The sequence below is a fragment of the Podarcis gaigeae genome, assembly GCF_964106915.1.
Source record: "Podarcis gaigeae genome assembly, chromosome: 4".
Classification (NCBI taxonomy): domain Eukaryota; kingdom Metazoa; phylum Chordata; class Lepidosauria; order Squamata; family Lacertidae; genus Podarcis; species Podarcis gaigeae.
Window position 1 is genome coordinate 85,255,778 of NC_139677.1, and position 22,953 is coordinate 85,278,730.

Here is a 22,953-nt window from a genome sequence, read left to right on the forward strand (position 1 = left end):
TATTTTTTCCAAAATATAGTCCGGTCCCACAAGGTCTGAGGGACAGAGGACCAGCCCCCTGCTGGAAAAATTTGCTAACCCCGGTTCTAAACTTTGTGTATTAGAATCCTAGAATTGTAGATTTGGAAGGGACCCTGAAGATTATCTAGTATTACAGGAATAGGCAACTGTCCCATGTGGGGATCAAACCTGCAATCTTGGCGTTATCAGCACACCACTCTAACCAACTGAGCTACGTTAATAATGGTTGCTCGGTCTACTATGACTCATTTTTCAGGTACCCATGCTCATCATTTTATGGCATCTGCAACATCTCCCCAGCATTTCAAGAAGTACAAAGTCAGTTTACATGCGGTGATTAAACTCAAAATATTAGAAATCAATGAACTCATTTAGAGTCCAGGCACTCGCTAAACACAGGAGACACTGAAGCTCGATGAAACAGATATGGCTGCTTGCAGCACTGTTATATCATCAGGCATACAGGTAGGCAAACAAGGGGCATTTGAAACTCTTAAGCATATTACATACTTCCCAACAGACCTGAACATTTTTATCACTGAGCGTTTCGGCATTTATGCAGAATAATTTTTTACCAGTGGAAGAAAAGCAAATGCAGCAATAAATATGTGATTATCCGAGAAACACAACCACATCCATCACAAAGTAGCACAGCTGTACCAGCTACAGACTCACTAAACAAACAGCAATAGCCACTAGCCAATGCTTCGGCATACTTCTTCCTAAGCCTGCAGCCTCCTCTCTTCATTTATAATGATAACCTTCACGCTGTGATGTGGGGAATTTTTCACTTGGACACCCCTTGGCATTGCACATACGTGTTCAAGCACCTTTGGGGTTTCCAGCTCTACGAATTGCACCATAAAGCCTTCAATCAATAGGCTAATGCTTCCTTGACATTTTAATTAAAACAAAAAGGAGCGCAGAATACATAACATTCTAAGACGACGCTGCTGCAACAAATACATTCAGATGTCATGATCAGAGTCGAGTATCATGAATTTGCTTGAATTTTTGTGAACTCCCTTTTCCTTTCAGTTTCATCGCTAGACTCCTAGGACTCGCATGTGTGCCTGCAGTCCTATACTTGCTTAACTCAAAGTAAGCCCCATGGAAACCCAAAAGGGACTTGTCGCTGAGTACATACATACAGGATTGCGCTTTTAGGCTCTCTTCTTATTTGACTACAATTTAATCTCATTTTACCATAGTACTTTCTCACTCTGTTTCCATGTGAGGTCATCTAGCATTATGCCATTTTGTTTCCTCCCTCCATTCCTGCCTTCAACCATTATTGATCTGCAATAACCCTGGTCTTTCTACATGTCAAGGTGATTTTCCCTCTATCCCGCCACTTCAAATGTCTCTTCTGTACCAATATGTATTCACTGGACCTCCACTGCCTCAGTTCTGCTGTGCTTTCTCCTACCAGTGAAGCCTCAAAACTGTGAGACACTTGAAAAGATACAGAGATATATTAAATAAGAACCGAGAAGTGCAACTGACATTACAAGAGGAAGGAAAACCAGATCACCATCTACGCTGCTCTGTGTTTATGGTGGTTGTCTAAGGGGTTTTAAAACATGTAGCAAGCACCATAAAAAGAGCTTTGTTTACTATTATTATTCCCACCGTCATCCCAATGCACATCATTTGCATCACTGGTGCAAGATGCAGTTCTTGCTTTTCCTCCTATCAATCTGTTCTGAATGACCTCAGGGAGGGGAAAAAACAGTATAGAAAACTATTCCTTGTCTGCTTGCCTACCCTGCTGCCTCAGACAAGCCTGTAGCAAATCAGCTGTCAAACTCAATTTTAGGACAGCTGTTAAAGTTACACTTTAATACACAGCTGGGCCTTCTAGCGTTTTTTTTTCCCAATCAGAAGCCCAAAGAGAAAACTTCCTTTGATTTTTTTTTTCTCCGTCTGAAAAAGCATTTTCCAGAAGCGAGTAAAATATCTCCTCTTCAGCCCTGTGATAGAATTTGAAGCTTCTGATCATCAGTCTAGGGCTGCAACATTCTGAAAGTTAACTGACCTTATAAGCAGTTTTGCAGCTTTTGCCCAGCCCATCTCTCGCACAACAGTTGGAGCAAATTCAAAAAGCTTTTATCATCTCACAGAATGTGCTGCTTCCCCCCTTTTTTTTGCCAATTCAGAGTACAAAGAAGTTAAGGATATAATGTTTTATTACCGACAAAAGGTGGAGGTTCTAAAGGCTAGGTTTCTAACTATGAAGGGGAAATGCCAGCACAGAAAGTAATGGTGAAAACGATTTCCTCCATTTTAAAATCTTACTATCTTGACAGTTCCAAAAATTTCAAAAAAATGTTTTATTTCACTTCCTTCTTTTTAAAAAAAAATAAATTCACCTTGCCTTTATGAGAGAAAGATTCCCCATGCCCCAAGGCAGCTACAGCCATTATAAACATAAGGAAGATATGCTGGATCAGACCAAAAGCCATCTAGTCTAGCATTCTGGGATTCCTAGCAACTAGTATTCAGAGGCAGTGGGGGTGGTACACAGCCATGGTGCCTAGCATGAAGTTGTCTACAACCCCTTTTGAGGCCATCCAAGTTGGTGACCATTGATGCATCTTGTGGCAGTCAGTTCCTTGGTTTAACTATGTGCTGTGTGAAGAAGTACCTCCTTTTGTCTAACCCAATATTGCCACATTCAGTATGACCCTGGGCTGTAGTATAATTGATGGTGAGTGTGAACTTCTCTCTAGCCATTTTTGCCCATGGAGCCCAAAGGTCGCCCGCGCCTTTGCTGTATGGCATAGCATTAAATTCGACATGTGCGGGGTTGTTGTTGTTGTTAATAAAAAACACAACCCTACACTTTCCCTCCTAGTATCATGACTGTGAGCCTTAGGATTGTAAAGTGAATGGCACCATCTTTGTTCAAAGTGAAATGCCAGAGGAGGTCCATTGTTATGAGGGTTAAGCAAGTGAGTTTGTCAACCCTGCTGGTTAACAATTCCCCAGCTATTCTTTTTGCAGTCTAACTTCTTCTGAAGAAACAGATGTAGAGCAGAGTGTGAGTTCTGCTGATGGAGACAGGAAGGAGGGAGCAAGATGCATCTCTCTGCTCTCAATGACCCATTCTCCCACAAAGACATGCAGGAGGGGACGCACATTCTGATCCCGATGGGGAATAGACTTTACCTACTCAATCCTATCTACATCACTTCCCCCACCTCCCCTTATTCATAGTCAGACAGATGGGAGAAAGTACTGACCAGCCTGCTGCATAAATTTCTGTATCTAGCATTAGGTTTTCATATGGAAATAGAATTGCTGAACGATGCTATGGAAAGCTGGCTACTGAGCATAGACTCACCTAGGACAATCTTGGCTTTCCCCCAAAAATGGATTTAATGGCAACTTGAAAAGTTCTAAATTTGTAAGTGAATGTGGTTCTTTGGAAAGGCTAAGTAGTCCGGCAGGTCAGCAAATTAATTCAAACAGATGAGGAAACAGGGTCAATTTCAATTCATCTCTGAGCAACCTGCTGACCTTATGACAACTATAAATCACAACTTTATTATCCCCACGATCCTATTAAAGTGGAAGGACACAATTTCCTCATGTGCTGTGAGCTTATGACTAAGAAGCAGTGTTAGAAACTCAGATATATAACCTAATAGTCAAACAGCACCTTAAACCTAGGTTATGGCTGCCACAATGTCTAAACACCTTGCCTTTTTACAATCGAAATAATAATGATGGTGATTAATAATAATAATAATAATAATAATAGGCACGGTTTGAACCCAACCCCCTTCTTTAACCATGGTTTACTTCAGGTACATCTCCCAAGACACCAGAATACAAAGGCATGTGTCAAGAGAAGCTGGACAACAACATGAGCATTGGAGAAACATGCCATGGTTTTGTGTGATAGACTGTGGTCAATTCTGTGTTCAGAGCAGCTGTCTACCAAATCCAATTGGTATGCCGGCTGAGACCCTACCTGCCCACAGACTGTCTCACAAGCTCTGGTTATCTTCCACTTGGACTACAGCAATGAACTCTACATGGGGCTACCATTGAAAGTGACCTGTAAACTACAAATAATCCAGAATACGGATGCTCGACTGGTGACTGGGAATGGTTGCTAAGGAAATAAACAACTATTTGACTTTTAGAAGACATCTGAAATGTTTTATTGTGTTTTTTATATTCTGTTGGGAGCCACCCAGAGTGGCTGAGGCAACCCAGTCAGATGGACGGCATACAAATAATAATAATAATAATAATAATAATAATAATAATAATAATAGTTGTTTGTTAAACAAACAGTGGCTTAGTGGTATGTGTGAACCAAGCCACTGGTAACCTTAATGAAGCTGGAAGCAGAGACAAAAGGGTAGGCAAACAGATACACAAGAACAAGAACAGTTATTTCACATTACAATCTCACCATTTGGTAGATTATTTTGTTGTTGGTAAAGAATATCTCTACAACCTCTAGATATTTATTTAACAATTGCAAGCCATTTTTTTTAGTTTGATTAGGAACCTTTACATACAAAAATTGAGAATACTTGGCAAAGGCTTCTCTTATTAAGGAAGGATGCCTTCGTTCAAGAGCAAGTTTCAGAACTGCTCATTTCCCAAGAGCGCAGCTCAATTTAGATTTTCTCCATGGCCAAGTGTCAAAGTGGCAATGTTCTGTAAAATTTAAATAGCTGCCCTACAAAAGCTCAAAGCGACAGAATTTACCCGAGGCTGCCTAATAACGTAACCACAACTTGGGCTGCATTAGACAGCTGACCCTTAAATTATCCTGTGTGAACTCTCACTGCAAGTCAGGAATAGAGCTGTGGTTAAGTGAAGTCGAAGTAAAGGGGCAAACAATGTTTTACAAACAAAAACTTATGTATTTAATATTTTTTAGGTATGACTAACCTGCAAAACAAACAAACAATAATGTGCTTGTTATGTGGAAGAGCCAGATTCTACTCCAAGTATCAAGACAAATTTCAGCTTCTTGTTTTCAACATTAATTATATTAAACTAAGAACTGGTGCCCCTGTAATAAAATCCCAGTTCCACTAACTAGGGAGCTGGAACTGGATGTTTGTGGCAAATATTATGTTTCTAACCGCAAAAGTAGGAACGCACCACTGACTGGCGGGGTGTGGAAGAGAAAACTCCAAGCCCTTGCAGTAAGATTTCTTCCAGGCCCAACGCATCTGCGAAAGGGCAATTGGAGGTATCCCCTATTTTTCCTGCCACTGTTATGCTGGAGACATTTGCCAAATTGTTTTGCTCCAATATTAGCTTGATGAATGCTACTCCAAGCAACAGAGTGGCTTAAAGGTGTAAAGCTAAACCCAATCTTCGACTTCACAGTTTTAAATAGCTGTGTCTTCTGATGAGGGCATTTCCACAAAGTTCCTAGCTATATGATGTGTGAAATCTTAAATGTAACTGACATTCATGGCTCATGCTTTAAGAAAATGAAGCCCAAGGGTGAAAGACAAGGGTCAAGGGGAACTGTAAATATGGAAGTGTTTTTTAAAAAGCACTTTATAAAAATGGCATCAAGAAATTCTTATTAGCTGCCCCTCACTTGACTCTGCATATAGGTTACTTCAATTTGCAATGGGGGAAGCAAAATACTCTTTCATACACAAGCTTCTTCCTACACTGAGCTTATTTTGTCATCCTCTCAGGCAACCCAATCTATGTATTTACTGCAAAATAAACACTTATGATACAATAATGCATACACTTTTCCGGCATAGATATTGTCTAATGACTTTTTAAATAATTTTATAAGTTGTGCGTCCTTGTTTCTCAATTTGCTCCTTTTACACGGTTTTGTGTGTATTGTGGTACAGTTTATGCATTGTGACTTGCCGTTATTTTTATTGATTATGGTTAGTACTTATTTATTGTGACTGTTAAGAGTGAATTTCTGTTTAATTATTATCTGTTGATATTTTTATGTTATTGTGTGCTATTATGTTCTAATGGAGTATCGAATATTACTGTATCTGATATAAGTTGTTTATTATAAAGTTATGTTTTCGACTTTTTGGTATTGGATCAGACTGTTTTAAAGGGTGTGTTGTTGTAAATGTTGTTTCTTCAGCTTGCAAACCACCTTGTGTACAGTAATGTAAAAAGGCAGTATACAAATTAAAAGTTAAATGGGCAATAAATGGGGGGGGGGAATGATTTGGGGTTAGGGCAGCAGTGCACCCAAAAACTTTGGGCAGTATCCAATGCTGCATGAGTTATGTTCCAATTGTGCCATGGGACTTCCCCTTCCTCTTCCTACATGTCCCCCCCCCCCAAAAAAAATGTTCCTGAGGGTTCTGCAACCCTCTTGAGCAGATTTTGAGAAGGCATGGGGGAGCTGCAGGAGAACAGGAAGCAGAAGTCTGTTGCACAAGTAGAATGACAACATTGGATGTGACCCTAAGGCATTTATTGTAAACTAATTCAGGAGCCTGGTGGGACTAAGTTCAGCCGGTTATATATTTTAAATAAAACTAGTAAGAGACTCGATGTATCTTTATTCCAAAGAAAAGGATGAGCATTCTCTCTCTCTCAATGATACACCAATCTAAAAACCGGTGCACGTTTGAGGCAGCACTGGAATGCAATAATGCATCTGCTTCACTCACAAATATCACGGGGGGGGGGGGGGGTCATCCAGGAATCAGAAACTGATGCAAGGGTAGCTTGACTACCAGAACCGAAAAATCAGGGGAGATTACAATCAGATAAAAGGCCCAGTTGTGAGTGTCAGATGAAAATACTGAGTGCCCCATTTGTCATTTTATGAAGTGCAGAAAAAAAATGCTTTTAGCGTGCTTTGGTCTAGGTCAGAAATTATAATTTCTGTATGAATTGCAGGCCCGGAAGGTCAACCACACTTCTACTTTTTTCGCCCCCCAAAATCACTAAGGGTGAGCAAGGAAGATGTCTAAGAACAGAGCACAGTTTATTTCCATCATACCTATTTATCCCTTGCTGCTGTGGCTGAGCTTATTAAAAACGATACGTAACCAAGAAGGACATTTCGGCAAGTATATTTGCAAGGTTAAAGCAGATCTGTTTTTAAATCAGCTTAATAAACAAGCTGCAGTTTTCAAAGGCATACTGACTCAGTGACATTCTCAAAGACATTGGGGAAGAACAAATGGCAGCGGAAGGAAATATCTATTACAGCAGAAACCCCGCTATCTGCACACAAATAGTTAAATCAATTTTGGAGTAAAGGAACATGTTGCAGCGGGTGTGGAGCTGCTGCGGAAACCAGCCCCCCTCTTCCCCCATATAAAATACAGGTTTCAGTTCACTCCACCAGGAACAACAGGGCACAATGAATGGCCCACAAAGGAAGGGACATGGGGTGACATTTTCAGTAGCAACCCCATGTGTGCCACAGTATATGGCTTCCCCCTTGGCCAGTCAAATCCCTAGTCCCATTACCCAGAACTCCTGGTGCTCTCCCCTCCGATAGAGGGGATAAGCTATCTTCCTTATGAAGGAAGGCTTAAACAGCTGCCCAATTTTAGGCTGGTGGGAGATGTGTCACTGGATTATGAACTAGTGGGTTTCCGGAGGCAGAAGTAAGCAAAATTGTAATTGCCCCCAACTACGGAACAAGCCAAGTACAATATATAGGCGTCCCATTAATCATCACTAAGCAATTAAAAAGTAGCACATTAATTGTCCTCTTGTGTTATGGTGTGATGCACTCGCTACAGTAATTTACTGAGACATTAGCACAATTCGGCTGCAATGCCACATTAAAAGTGAGAACAAGAACACATACTAAAACCTAGGTCCCCAAAGTGGGGGGGAGATCCTCATTTGTTCCTTACACGACCATCTAAATATTAGACAATAGTAATACATTTGAAATGACCAAGCAGATTGAATTATGGTGCTGGAGGAGACTCTTAAGAGTCCCATGGACTGCAAGAAGATCAAACCTATCCATTCTGAAGGAAATCAGCCCTGAGTGCTCACTGGAAGGACAGATCCTGAAGCTGAGGCTCCAATACTTTGGCCACCTCATGAGAAGAGAAGACTCCCTGGAAAAGACCCTGATGTTGGGAAAGATGGAGGGCACAAGGAGAAGGGGACGACAGAGGACGAGATGGTTGGACAGTGTTCTCGAAGCTACCAGCATGAGTTTGACCAAACTGCGGGAGGCAGTGGAAGACAGAAGTGCCTGGCATTCTCTGGTCCATGGGGTCACGAAGAGTCAGACACGACTAAACGACTAAACAACAACAACAAAAATTATGCAGATATGTATTCCCAATTGCTGGGAATGCCAAGTGAAGGAAGAGCACTACTGGCATCTGGTTGGCCACCGTGAGAACAGGATGTTGGACTAGGTGGGACTTTGGTCTGATTCAGCAGGGCTGCTATCATGTTCTTCTGCATGATTCATGTTGCTTTGCATAATTCATTGCAAAACATTTTGCTGTTTTGTATCTTTCTGGTTTTGCAAGTTATGGGAAAGAACAAGGAGATATGTTGAGGTGCAGCTCCAACCCCAAACACAGAAAATAAATTGTGGGCACTTCTGCCTGGTCCTTTCAATCTCTGCACAACTCATTCCTCAGCTCCTTTTCATTCCCACAAACACTCACCTTCCTGCCTACACACTCATCCTGTCTGTCCGGATATTGAGCTGATAGTAGAGTCTTAAACCCTCGTCCCTCACTTTAGAAAAGCTCATTCCTTATCTGTCTTAAGTCCTAATGCAAAATGTTTGTGCCACTCTGCTTTTACCTCTACTCTTTAATACTGCTTTCATTGTTTGGATAACATAGCAATTTATCATTTTCTTGATTTTTGCTTCAATAATACGTTGTGAAATTCCTCATCCTGATTTCCAAGGGTATGGTTTTTCAGATCTTTGCCAAATTACCTTGAAGATGGATTAAAAAAAAAAAAATCTAGCACTTATATCTGCTGCACACAACCGATTCCTTCTGAAGCATTTGCTGAAACAGTGGCGTTGACACTTACAGATGTTTTCAAATTATCACAATTGTTTATCATTGTGTTGAACAAGCAGGAATTTCTGTAAAAACGCATTCCTCTGGATCTGCTTATGGCAGCTTTAACATGCTAGGATAACTCGCTTGAAATGAGAAAAAGATCAGTGTGTTAATTTTCTCAGGGTTTTGAACTTGCTGCCTATTCATCTGGTTTTTAATGAAAGAGTGTGAAACTGCGGTTGAATGAATATTGAATTTGTGTGTGTGTGTGTGTGTGTGTGTGTGTGCGCGCGCGCATCTCTTTGTGTGGAAAACAGCTATACACTTGAGTTTGTTACTTGGATCATAAGACAGGATTTTCTGTCCAGCATCTGCCTGATTAATTCACACCAAAAAGTGAAATTTAGCCCCGACCCTCAATCCTATAGAGCAGCAATAGGAAACCTGTGACCCTGCAGGTGGAGTTTGTTGGACTCCCAACTCCCATAAGCCGCAGCCAGTATAGCTAATGGCAAGGAATTGTTGGCTTTGTAGTCCAACAATGGCTGGAGGGGGTGCAGGTTCACCATCCCTGCAGTAGGGATTCTCTGCTGTGTGAAAAGCTCCCTTCTTTTAGAATACAGTCGTACCTTGGAAGCCAAACAAAATCTGTTCCGGAAGTGCTTTTGACAAGCAAGGCGTGGCTTCCGATTGGCTGCACGTTTGGCTTCCAAAGAACGTTCGCAAACCGGAACACTCAATTCCGGGTTTGCGGTGTTCGGGAACCAAAACGTTCGACTGTTAAGAAAGTATGCTATGATATATGTTATACTGTTTCTTATCTTTGCATTTATGTTTAAAAACCTTAATAAATTTAAAAACAAAAACAAAACGTTCGACTCGCAAGGCGTTTGGCTTGCATGTGAGGCAGAAAGGGTTGAGTGTAACCTTCTCCGTGATGTGCTGCTTCCTATGTGAAATGCTTCCTATCATTGGGGCTCAAAGGGCTATAGCTAAGTTATATTTTGCATGTATCACACCTTAAGGCCTTTGAGCAAATAGTTTTTTGTAGTATCTTGGACACGTTTGCAAAGTGTCCTTCATCAAACGCAGTAAGGCAATTTATACATACTAATTTCTTAAATCCCAACTGTGGTCATAAACAGGTTATTCCAAGCTAATTATTATTCCATCTACAAGATACAATGATTTTTCCAACTAAGTTCTACTCAGAGTTAGATCCACTGAAATCATTGTACCTAAGTTAGTCATGTTCATCAGCTAACATTGGATGCAACCTGTCATACAGGGAACAACCATTTTACACACCACCGTCAATGTGTGAGCTGCTTTGGGCCACAGAAGGCAGAGGAATGGGGCAGGGGCAGAATCGGCTTATGCACGACTGCTGATGAATGATGACCCAGAATACAACCCCCTTGCAAACACGGAGTTGCCTGTAATTTTGAACTATTTTTCAAAACCTCACTCATTAAGAAGTCACATTCTTATGTTTTTAACAATGTCTAGACGTACCACTCTCTTTCAGTCTCTCTCTCACATACAAAAACACCTGATGAATTATTACCTGAAATAATCTTTTTCCATCAGCTTGCAGATAACATTCTTAAAAGCTTTGTCTAATCTGACAGCAAGTATCTGCTCCACAGTAGGAACTGAACCTCTCTACAAAGGACACTACACAGCTTGAGAAATACTTTGATAAAGATATCAAAAAAAATTTAATTTGAATATGAATTATTCTATCCACATCATAAGAGGCAAGAAATGCTAGGCTGATTGTAAGATCAATTAACACTGCTGGCCAACCAAGCATCTAACAGCATGGAGGAGAGAGAAAAATAAACCTCTAAACTATCTACCAATCCATCCATCTATTTCTACAAACTTTTTGCAGGTAGCATGGTTCAAAGCAGCCAACTTTAGCAAGCTCCCTTTCTTGAGAAAGATGAAGCAGGAGTGCCTAAAATATCTGATCAAAAATGATGGGGGGGGGGACCAACACTGATGTTTTGAAAGATGGAGATGCATTCTAAGGAGGATTTTACTTGAAGTAGAGGGAATTCATTTCCCTGTAGACAGGGCTCGTTAACCTGGAATGGTAGCTCGCCTAGGAGAAGGAAAACCCTGACCTTAAACCTCCACTGTCTTGCAGCTATATGCATTTGTAGGAAAGGCTTTGGGAGTAAATCCTGAGGAATAATCTCTATCCACTGCCTTGCGGGACATCTTCGGGAGAGAAAAAAGGTCAAGAAGTAACCACTACATAAATCTGGAGAGGATATTGGGACAGAGTGACTTTTGCAGCTGTTGTTAAAGTTGCAGAACAACGAAGCACAGGATGGAGCAATGGAGAAATTTCTGGAACAACAGTGGGATATCAGCTCGGCCCAAGGCATGCTGGATAACAGCAACAACTGGGGGAAAGAAAGACATAACATCTTACAAGTACAGGAATACAGTGGTACCTCGGGTTAAGAACTTAATTCGTTCTGGAGGTCCGTTCTTAACCTGAAACTGTTCTTAATCTGAAGCACCACTTTAGCTAATGGGGCCTCCCGCTGCCGCCGTGCCACCGGAGCACAATTTCTGTCCTCATCCTGAAGCAAAGTTCTTAACCCGAGGTAATATTTCTGTGTTAGAGGAGTCTGTAACCTGAAGCATCTGTAACCCGAGGTACCACTGTAAACACCATGGGCAGAATAATTGCCACACACAGGAAGAACAAGGATATAGTTTGAGTTTCTCAGTTGTAGCTTTATAAATCATTTAATGTGTCAACACGAATAGGAGCTATTAATATTGCAGTTGTTGTATAAGGGATTATTATTATGACTGGAATGTAATGGAAATTAATAAGATTTTAGAACACAGAAATAAAGCAAATAATCAATCCATCAAATCTAGCACGTGGGGGACCAACTTTATCTAAATTATATAATTTGGTATTTGAATGATTGGTATTATTAATTGTATTATAAATTGGTATTGTTATAATGAGGATATTATTGGATTGCAATTGAAAACTGATAAAAATTATTATTAAATCTGGAGTGGAGTCCATGAGGCGGTTGGATGGTGCCTTGTTCACCTCCTTCCGGCAACTCCTGCACACAAGTTGGTGCCAAATGTTCTGTTTTGCTTTCCTTTGGATTACATCAACAAGGCCAAAACAAGGTGTGTGCCTTGTCATCTGGGCTCACTGCCCAGGCTTGAACCCTGGAGAGTTCACTTCGGTGCTTCTAAAGCAGAAACATCACAGAAGACAGCAATCAGAACAGTATGGTAGAATGTGGTCTGATGACCAATACCAAGATGAAGGTCTGCCAAGCTTGTGAGTTGAGAATGCTGCTTTATGGAAGTGAGTCATGGGCAACTTACACCCGCAAGAAGCGAATCCTCAATGACTTCCATCTGCACTGTGTCAGGAAGATTTGAGGCATCACAAGGCAGGACAGGGTCTCAAACAAATATGTGCTCTTCCAAGCCCACCTTCCCAGCATGTTCATACTTCCTCCTCAATGATGTCTAGGCTGGCTTAGTCATGTACAGTGCTACCTCTGGATACGAACGGGATACGTTCCAGAGCCCCGTTCGCACCCAGAAGCAAACGTAACTAGCGACGGCACGTCTGCGCATGTTGCTTTTTGCCGCTTCTACGCGTGAGGTCATTTTGAGCATCTGCACATTCGCGAGCGGCGAAACCTGGAAGTAATGCGCTCCGTTACTTCCGGGTTGCTGCGGAGCGCAACTCGAACGTGCTCAACATGAAGCATATTCAACCCGAGGTATGACTGTACATTGAATGGAAGATGGCAGGATCCCCAAGGGTGGGCTTTACAGGAAGCTGGCTCCCGGCACCAGGCCTGCTGGCAGACCAACTCTGTGTTATAATGATGTCTGCAAACATGACCTGAAGGCTGGCAACATTAACTTTGCCTTGCAGATGACCACAGTGCCTGGAGACAGTCAGGTTGTTTACTGTGTATTCACAGCAATGACCAGAGGAGAAATGACCGCCGGGAAGAGCGCAGAGAGAAGAAGCAATATGATGCACCTGCACCAGCGAAATCGGACACCTTCATCTGCTCCAGCTGCAATAAAACATGTCTCTCCCGTATTGGTTTCTGCAGCCACAGCAGGCACTTGAATTCTCCAACACTTTGACTTCACCCCTGAAGGCACTCTCTTCCACTGCCTCTTAACACAGACAGATGCTGTGTACAACCTGAGGTTTAGAAGTCACATGAGGCAGGCTGAGATTTTGCCTGCTTTGAAAAATAAAAATCACTTGCCTTGTTAGATTGTATGCCCAATATTTAAGCCAACAATTTCTCTCTTTTCATTATTTCATCAAAATACATCACCAACTCCTACTCTCTCTTTCCCATATTTAAGAGAGTTATAGAAAGTCTGCCAAGGAAATACGTGTTTCGTAAGTTTTTTAAAGCTTTATTTAATTGGTAGGGCTGTCTTCATCACATTTTCCCCATTCAACATTTCAATTAGTTGCTCCTCTTGCTCGAGTCCTACGTATTCCTCCTACATGCTGTTGTTGCATCCTTTGCCCCACTCACTGCATATTTAAAAGGCCGTAAGGCTTTGTATTCCTATCATCACTTCTTCCTGGTAATTTCCCTTGCCATTTTAAAAATTCACCACCATTGTTATACTTGTACCCATAGACTCTAATATAAATAGCATTAAGGACCTCCACAAGTGAGGACAAATCCTAAGATTTAGCACTTAGCCAGAAACTTAGGTCCTACTTACACTTACCATCAGCTGTGTGGCTGCTGCTGTGCCCAAGGTTGCTGCGATGCTGGTCAAGGAGGGTGAGTGTTTGGTTCTGGCAGTTTTTATATACAATGCAAATAGCACAACTCTGAAAGGGCTTGGTGCGACTTGCATAGTATGCCAAAACAGCATCAGGATGAACCAAAGTGGGGGAGGGACTTTACGTGGCTTTGAAAGTACAGTGGTACCTCGGGTTAAGTACTTAATTCGTTCCGGAGATCCGTTCTTAACCTGAAACTGTTCTTAACCTGAAGCACCACTTTAGCTAATGGGGCCTCCTGCTGCCACCGCGCCGCCAAAGCACGATTTCTGTTCTTATCCTGAAGCAAAGTTCTTAACCTGAAGCACTATTTCTGGGTTAGCGGAGTCTGTAACCTGAAGTGTATGTAACCTGAGGTACCACTGTACTTCTGTTCATTAGTTATTCTCCTCCTGAGACTTTACGAACATGTCCAAGAAACTACCAAAACCTAAACTCTATTAAATGCTCTAAAAGTGTGACAAATGCATTTCACCGAGAAAAAGTGGGTTACTGAAGAACCAGGGTCAAGCTGTTATAATGCTGTCACCATGATTCTTTGGGGCGAATTCTATTCTCTGTAATGGAGTCTGTGAAAGGCTCTGATGGACCACTGTGAGAACAGGATGCTGGGCGAGATGGGGCAGGTTCCTACACATACGACCTCCCAAAAAATAAACTCAGGGGAGTATTGCCGGCATCCGTCTGTCTCGAGAGAGAATGGAACAGCCATTGGGAGTACAGTCACGCCGTTGCGAGAATTACAGCGCCTGCTGTGGCTGTAGCAGCCGATATGGGAGAGACATGTTTTGTTGCAGCTGGGGCAGATGAAGGCATCTGGTTTCGGTGGTGCAGAGGCACCATTGTGTTTCTTCTCTCTGCGCTCTTCCTAGCAGTCATTTCTGACCTGGTCACTGCTATGGATACACAACCTGACTGTCTGTCTCTAGGCTCTATGGTTGTCTGCAAGGGATTCCCACATAGCAGGGTAGGGGGGTGGAACCACATCAAAGAGGGGAGCATGACTCCCTTTTTATTTGATTATCCACCTTATTCAGATGAGTAACCCTCAGCGCTTTCACTTCAGACCATAAATCTTCTGGGTGCAAACTACCGTATTTTTCGCCCCATAGGGCGCACCGGCCCATAGGATGCACCTAGTTTTTTTTGGGGGGGGGGATAAAGAAAAAAAATTATTCCCCCCCCCAGGTGCAGGGCTGGGGCGGGGGAAGCCCAAGCTTCCCCCAACCCCAGCCCCCAGAACAGGCTGCTATCCGCTAGCCGTGGGAGAGCTGCGCAAAACCCGAAGCTTGGGGCGTGCTGAGCTCAGCGCGCCCCAAGCTTCTGGGTGCAGGCAAGCTCTCCGCTAGCCGTGGGAGAGCTGTGCTAAGCCCGAAGCCTGGGGGGCACTGAGCGCCAGTGTGGTGTATTGGTTAAGAGCGGTAGTCAGGTAATCTGGGGAACCAGGTTCGCGTCCCCGCTCCTCCACATGCAGCTTCTGGGTGACCTTGGGCCAGTCACACTTCTTTGAAGTCTCTCAGCCCCACTCACCTCACAGAGGGTTTGTTGTGGGGGAAGAAGGGAAAGGAGAATGTTAGCCGCTTTGAGACTCCTTAAAAGGAGTGAAAGGCAGGATATCAAATCCAAAGTCGTCGTCGTCTTCTTCTTCTTCTTCTTCTTCTTCTTCTTCTTCTTCTTCTTCTTCTTCAGCAAAAGCCTGCATTCGCCCCATAGGACGCACACACATTTCCCCTTCATTTTTGGAGGGGAAAAAGTGCGTCCTATAGGGCGAAAAATACGGTATGTTCTATACAACCACCACCATTCTGAAAACTTACTTTTGTTACTAGCTGGCGACCTCCACAATTTACTAGTCTTGGAAGACTAGTTTCAATGTGAAATTACCACATCCTGCCACATGCTCCTCCATCCCTCTCAAGAGCTTGAAACAGAGATGAGGATATCTGCCTCGAGCCTTAGTCCCCTCCTGATGGCTCAGCTGTAACTGCATCTAATTACCAGGCCATAAAAAATTCAAGACAGATTCTTTTTCTAACATTTTACTGTTTGAGTGATTTGTACTTTTTAGGAAATAAAACACTCCATTATAATTTTGATTTAGCATAAAAAAGCATTACAACAACAACAACAACAACAACAACAACAACACTGTAGATTTTCAGCAATGCAAGAATTCCTCTAATTAAAACAGCACAGCCGCAGAGCCACCTTTTCAAAAGAACGAGTTCTCCTTTTTGCAAAGCCCACATAACACATTCTACTTTTATGGAACTTGTGTGTTCTTGTAGAGTTTTCAAAAGAGGAAACGAATAGGTCCATTAGGAATCATTCAATGGAAAGTTAGAAGCAAGCAGCATTTCCAAGCAAACTATGGAACATCAACAACTGTATTTTCATCACTTCGTTTTCAATCAGTGATAACTGGCATTGTGTGAATTGGCCTTCCCAAAAGTAACACCTCTCCATACCACCTCAGACACAATTAACAACCAATCATTCTGTATAGTCATCAAGTTGATGTTCATGTTGGTGTCCAAGCAACAGACATCAGCCCGGTTTCTACAAAATGGTAAACCATGAATTAACATTACAAGGATGAGCCAAGCCTAAACTCAAGGAAATCAGAAACTTATGCTTCTGTTTTAGATTAACTACAGTTGAGGCTGGGGTGTAATGTTAATCTTAAGTGTGGTTTGTTGTCAGCTTCTTAAACTATAGCTTGTAGTTTGTTCATTTAAACAAGAATTAAGATTTAAATAGTTCATTTAAATAGTTAAGATTAAATACAATTTGTCGGATTTGGGAAACAAGGCAACCTATAGTTAATGTAAAATGGAAGCAAAAGCTTCTGAACTCCTCCTCTTCCTTGAGGAGAGTGAACAAACCAAAATCCTTGTGGCACTAAACCAGGGGTCGGCAACCCAAGGGCCATGGGCCACAAGTGGCCCATGGGGATTGTTTAACCAGCCCATGGGTGCCTGCTGCCCGCTCAGGGACCCCCACCGCCAGCTTGGTCGGCTCCTGTGCACCATGCTAAACCAGTGCGGAGCAGAGTGGGAATCACCTTCCGTGATGCTAGCCAGCTTCCCGTTGGCTGCAGGAAGCTCCTGCACGCCTCCTCCACACCGGAAGGAGTGCCGGAAATAGCGTTTGCACATGCGTGCACATGCGCACGCACACTCCGGCCCACTGCAGCGTCTGCAGGACCATAAACCGTCCCAAGCCACAAAAACTTTGCCAACCCCTGCACTAAACTATGGGTTGGTGTTACATCCAAACCACTTTACTGCCTTTGTTGTTGTTGTTTAGCTGTTTAGTCGTGTCCAACTCTTTATGACCCCATGGACCACAGCACGCCAGGCACTCTATCTTCCACTGCCTCCTGCAGTTTGGTCAAACTCATGCTGGTAGCTTCAAGAACACTGTCCAACCATCTCATCCTCTGTCGTCCCCTTCTCCTTGTGCCCTCCATCTTTCCCAACATCAGGGTCTTTTCCAGGGAGTCTTCTCTTCTCATGAGGTAGCCAAAGTATTGGAGCCTCAGCTTCACAATCTGTTCTTCCAGTGAGCACTCAGGGCTGATTTCCTTAAGAATGGAGAGGTTGGATCTTCTTGCAGTCCATGGGACTCTCAAAAGTCCAGCACCATAATTCAAAAGCATCAATTCTTTGGCGATCAGCCTTCTTTATGGTCCAGCTCTCACTTCCATCTTTACTGCCTTACTATGTCATTTAAGACAGAAGTAGCTGAACCCCCACTTACAGCATTCTATCTCAGCTTTAAACCTGTCCCCCAAGACTTCAGACCCTTCTCCCTTCAGTCACGGGTCTCTGCTCTAACAGGCCAAGTACAAAGCCACAGTTCTGGTCTTCATTTGTAGTTTCAAATAAAGGGAGAGAGGGAATGCAAAAAAAGAGGGGAAAGGGCACACAGTAGTTCAGAGAAATTTAAAGGACTGGCTGAAGCTCTGTGACTAATAAAATAGTTCATTTTATTTGAACTGTCTCTTTCCATATGCATTCTAACCTTAGCTGTCAACTTAAATAAATTCAACATTCAATAACACAGACAAGTAGTTCTAAGAAAGTCACATACCTTTTATAAACTCCAATTTGTGATAGACTTGGACAGTGCAGTTTAAGTAATCACATTTCCCTTATTACAGGAAAATGAAGTCAGTCAGCACTGCGATCTAAAGGGAAAGTCCTTGAGATAAATCCACTATAGAAGAAAGCCGACATTTTCAGATGAGGGGAAATGAAACTGATGTAAGCAATTCCTAGGGTCATTATTACCTAAATTTTGAAGAACGGACATAACTAATGCTGTAAAGATCCACAGCCTGAAAACCAGGGGTGATTAGGGGGCCCAGCTTGGAGCAGGCAGGGAAGATGGGGAATTTTCCTTCTGGCAGCTTCATGCTTCCTTCAGAAAAACTATGATGTGGGGTTTGGAGTTTATTTTGTTTCTTTGTTTACTTGTTGGTTCTACTTTTTAATATTATGTAAATTAACTATTACACAATCACATCTGCTTAAAATTGAACTGGAACACTTTTAAGGGCTCTTTGTAAATAAGCTGGCCAACTGTAGAACTTCCTGACACATAACAACCAACATAAAATAGAGAAAATAGCTCTCCTTTTAACAAAGCAGCACTTTCCAAATCCATATAAAGACAAAATTCTGCTTTTCTCAGCAGACTATCAGAACAATGGCAACCCACAATAGTGTTGACTTCAAGACCAAGTCCAACAGATTGTTGGTGGGGAAAGATAGCATAGACATTTTTAAAAAACCACACCACAAAATAAATAAAGCAACTTGTTGCTTCCATGACAACTTAGTAAATGAGTTGTCAATGTAAGAAAAATATGTGCCAAATGGAAATGATTTTTCTTAAAGGCTAAAAATAGAAGAAGCTAGTTTTGACATGCAGCGTATCTCTGCAGTTTCTCTTTGAAAGAAATGTCAAGGCTCTCCACCTGACCCCACTCTGCAATGTAAAAATTACCTCATGGGCCACACATTTCGTGAAAAATCATTGAGGAAGATATCACATATTTACCTTGTTATGTTTCCCTGTTCTGAAGTTTTAATTTGGGGGAGGGAACTGTTTTTAGCCCAGCAGACCAGATCTTTACCTCCCACTACTTGGCCAGATTTGACAAGCTGGTGGGACCGCTCACTTGCCAATCAACTGGTATTATAATGAGATCAGGTGAGTCGTCCTACCCACCTGTTAAAGTTGGCCCTTGGGGATGAGGGGAAGATGGTGACCAAGTGTGATACCCAACATGATATCAGATGCAAGGGAGGCAGGTATGGTTTAGGGGAAACAGTCTCACGGGTCAAATGGGGAAGGCTGGTTGGGCAAATGTAGGCCCCAGGATTGAGATGAAGATTCCCCATCCCTGTTCAGTAAGGTAAATAGGCTCCTCCCAATATCTGTATTCTCAATTTCTCACCCCTACCTTAGATAGGCATAGGTTCAGATGACTGTGTCATTCATATGAAAAAGGGAGAGGGAAAAGAGGGTGGGAGACACCAAGGACAAGCCCCCCCCCCACCCAAAGTGGCAAGCTGCAGAATGATACAATGGTAAAATGTCCAGCAAGTTTCAGAAGAAGCGTTCCCCAGGTGCACAAAAAATATCAATTTATTGTGCAATTTCCACTGAAAAACTCTCTCAAGCTTATTAGATGCTGGTTTTCTGGAACTCAAGTAACTGAAACATTTCCAGGGACATGTGTTGAGCCTGTTGCATTATTAAAGTTGCACTTATTTATTTATTTTCAGTACCATTTTGAACCTTACTTCTTTCCTTGCTCTTATTCATAGGAGGCAAGCACCCAAAAGCTAAGCCAAACTCTCCCATAGTAAAAAGCCATAAAGAGGATGAGTTTCTTCCTTAATCCTTCAGTGCAAGCTCATGGGCTGAACCTTTCTGGCCTTTTCTATATTTCATAATATGTATTTTCCCCATTTAGACAATTATTTTTTCTCAGCAAAGATGATTCCATGCACTCATCTACCTCAAGAAAAATAAAGCGGGTCAATGTTCTCACCAATGCATACCGCCAATTAAAACTTTTCAAAAGGGAAGAATAAAGGAATCACAAGTTGAAAGCACAAAGTATAACTTATGTTGTATGCTTTTTATGCATCAAATCTACAGTGCCTAATTCTTTCTAATGAAATAAAAGCTGTATCATCTCTTCATTCTTAAAGCAATACCAAGATCCAAATATCTATGAGAGTGCTGAAATAGGAGAATATAAACCTTTAACACTGTGCTTTAATAAGCAATATGCCACCCGGTTATTGGAAGAGTTCCTGAAAGCCAAAGCCTTGGAAAAAACAAAGTCTATAATGAATACTTATATTAACACGAATAACATTTTGAGATAACCGAGCTGTTGGAAAGAGTAAAAAAAAAAAAAAAGAAGGTACCACAGGAGACACTGATGGTCCCCAACTTGGATGGTTTTAAAAGAGGATTAAACAAATTTATGGAGGGCAATTCTATCAGTGGCTACTAACCATGATGGCTGTGTTCTACTTCCACTGTCCAAGGCAGTATGCTTATGAGGACCAGTTTTTGGAAGCACAGAAGGGGAGAGTACTGCTGCATTCATGTCCTGCTTGCCAGCTCCCCACAGGTATTTGGTTGGCCACTGTGAGAACAGGATGCTAGACTAGAGTGACCACTAGCGTGATCCAACAAGCTGTTCTTATGATCTTCCTCACAACTCTTCCTCTTGGCCACTGGGAACTGTTATAGCCAAATGCTGGATAATACGGATTACGTGCAAGCAGCATTTCCCTAGGGGGCCTCAGTGAATAGGTTTTGCTTCTGCTCAGGAGGGGCTGGCTGGTTGGCTGGCTGGCTGCCATGAGATTAGAGAAATTATTTTTAGAGCCATATTAGCCAACGGCCTGGATAGGAAGGGGCTTAGGTAATGTGCTTCCACGATGGAATGCTCCCAGAGTTCCTAAACCAGAAAATGTTATACCATTACTTTGTGAGGAACCTGATATTTTTTGAGGTGGGGCAGGGAAAAGGAAGTTTCTAGCCCACTGAAGCAATGATGTTTGACTTGAAAGTAGTAGGTGATGCTGTAGCCTTTGCCACTCTGATTAGCACATGCAGAATGAAGTCATCAAAATGAGAAAATATATGCAAATCTTACTAGTCTGAATGATTTATATAAGTCACCAAATCCAGCTTTTCACAGAGAAAAATCTGAGTTGTCTTACACACACACACACACACAGTTCGTGTGTCACCGCCCACAGAAAGCATTTTGAACAAAGAAACTAAAAGTGTTTGGAAACAAGCACTTCTGGATGTGTTGGGGGGGAAAGACCCATGAGCATCATTCTCAATTTGTAATCTGTAGGGATGGACAGAGCAATGTCTGCTTTGCATGTTCCCAATTATAAGTTCATTCAGTGATGTTTCAAGGAACTTTGAAGGGGGAAAATGCACCAAAATTTGCAATTGAAAATACATTTCCCCATTTTATACGCTTTTTTAAAAAGATGGGCTTGCACCACAAAACCCAGAGATGTGGGCAATCTGAAGGATAGCTGTGTATCTACTAGTCTGGGGAACACAAATTTGGTCAAACTGCTTTCAAATGCAGAGCAAACTAAATTGTCCTCCATTCCTAATAACCTGTCGAAAGGTCCTTCCAATTATATCTGTACACATGCAAAAACAGGCATGGCAGACACTTCCCTGTTCTGGCCTACAACTCCCATTAGCCCAGCCAATCGTCAGGAATGATGGCAGATGTATGGAGGCACCATGCCACCTAACTCTTGAGTTACATCAACAAAATAGCAACAAAATCAAACTTATAAGGAAAGAAAAAAACCTTACTGGTGCTACTTTTTCTCCTGGTTCCAAGCCAAAGACATTCCGCCGTTTCACCGTCAGCACATCGAGCTCCTTGGTGTCATCGTCATCACTATCGCCCTCTTCAAAGAACTGCAGGCGTTCAGCTTCCGAACCCTTGAGCGCTCTGGGCTCCTCTTCAGTCTTGGTCTGAGTCTGTGATGCATCGTCCTCGGTTTCGCTATCTTTGCTGGAGAGGGTTATGTCCTCATCTCCTCCCAACACAGCCGTTTCGCTGAAGAGTGCTCTGCATTTCTCTACATCATCGTTGCTTACAGAAAAAGGGGCATTTTGGGGCTCATCTGTTTGCTGCAATGGTCTTTCTTTTTCAGGCTCATTCTCAGGTGTTTTCTTCTGCAACTTCTGAAGAAATCGTACACGAGGGGCCACTGCAAGCCCAAGAGAGCTATAAAAACAGAGACACATAATACTTAAGAACAGGGCTCCCTACCTTAAGGCTTAAAATGCATTCCTCTACATTACAGCAGGACTTCCCAAACTTGGGTCTCCAGCTGTTTCCGAACTACAACCATCATCCCAAACTAGCAGGACCAGTGGTCAGGGATAATGGGAATTGTAGTCCAAAAACAGCTGGATACCCAAGTTTGGGAAACCTTGCATTAGAGCACATAAAAGAAAGCTCTCACCAGTATGCATGGCTTTTTTATAATTTATTTCTGTAACAGCAAGTCAGGACTTCTTTACTGCTTTCAACCCTTGACTTGGTTTTTGGTGCCCTGGTTGAAACCCTAACTTGGTGTCAGTGTTCATATCAGGAATGGGGAACCTGTGGTCCGCCAGATATGGCTGGACTCCAACTTCATCAAACCTGACCTCTGGCCATGTCCAACAGCAGGTCCCTCATCCCTGCTTTAAATGCCAGAGCAGTTTCCCAAACTTGAGTCTCCAGCTGTTTGGGGACTACAACTCCCATGATCCCAAACTAGAAGGACCAGTGGTCAGGGATGATGGGAACTGTAGTCCAAAAACAGCTGTAGACCCAAGTTTGGAAAACACTGTGCTAGAGTGACACAGTGCCCTACACAACACTTACTCCACACCTGTAAGAAATCAATATTTTAGTGTGGCAACACCTACACTTTGGAACTCCCTGTTTTATTGATAATTTTAATGTTTCATGTTATATTGTTGTAATCCACTCAGAAGTTTTCTTACAACCAAGCAGCATATAAATCTTGTTAAGTA

General features: G+C 42.3%; 1 protein-coding gene across 1 annotated transcript in view; it reads right to left on the bottom strand.

The window, feature by feature from the left end:
• Positions 1-22,953, bottom strand: part of DDX10 (DEAD-box helicase 10) — a gene marked incomplete at its 5' end in the record, with an annotated part of 158,923 nt that overhangs the window by 86,519 nt on the left and 49,451 nt on the right. The window contains 1 exon segment of the mRNA XM_083736392.1: positions 21,733-22,153. Coding sequence (XP_083592518.1) covers positions 21,733-22,153 — 421 coding nt within the window.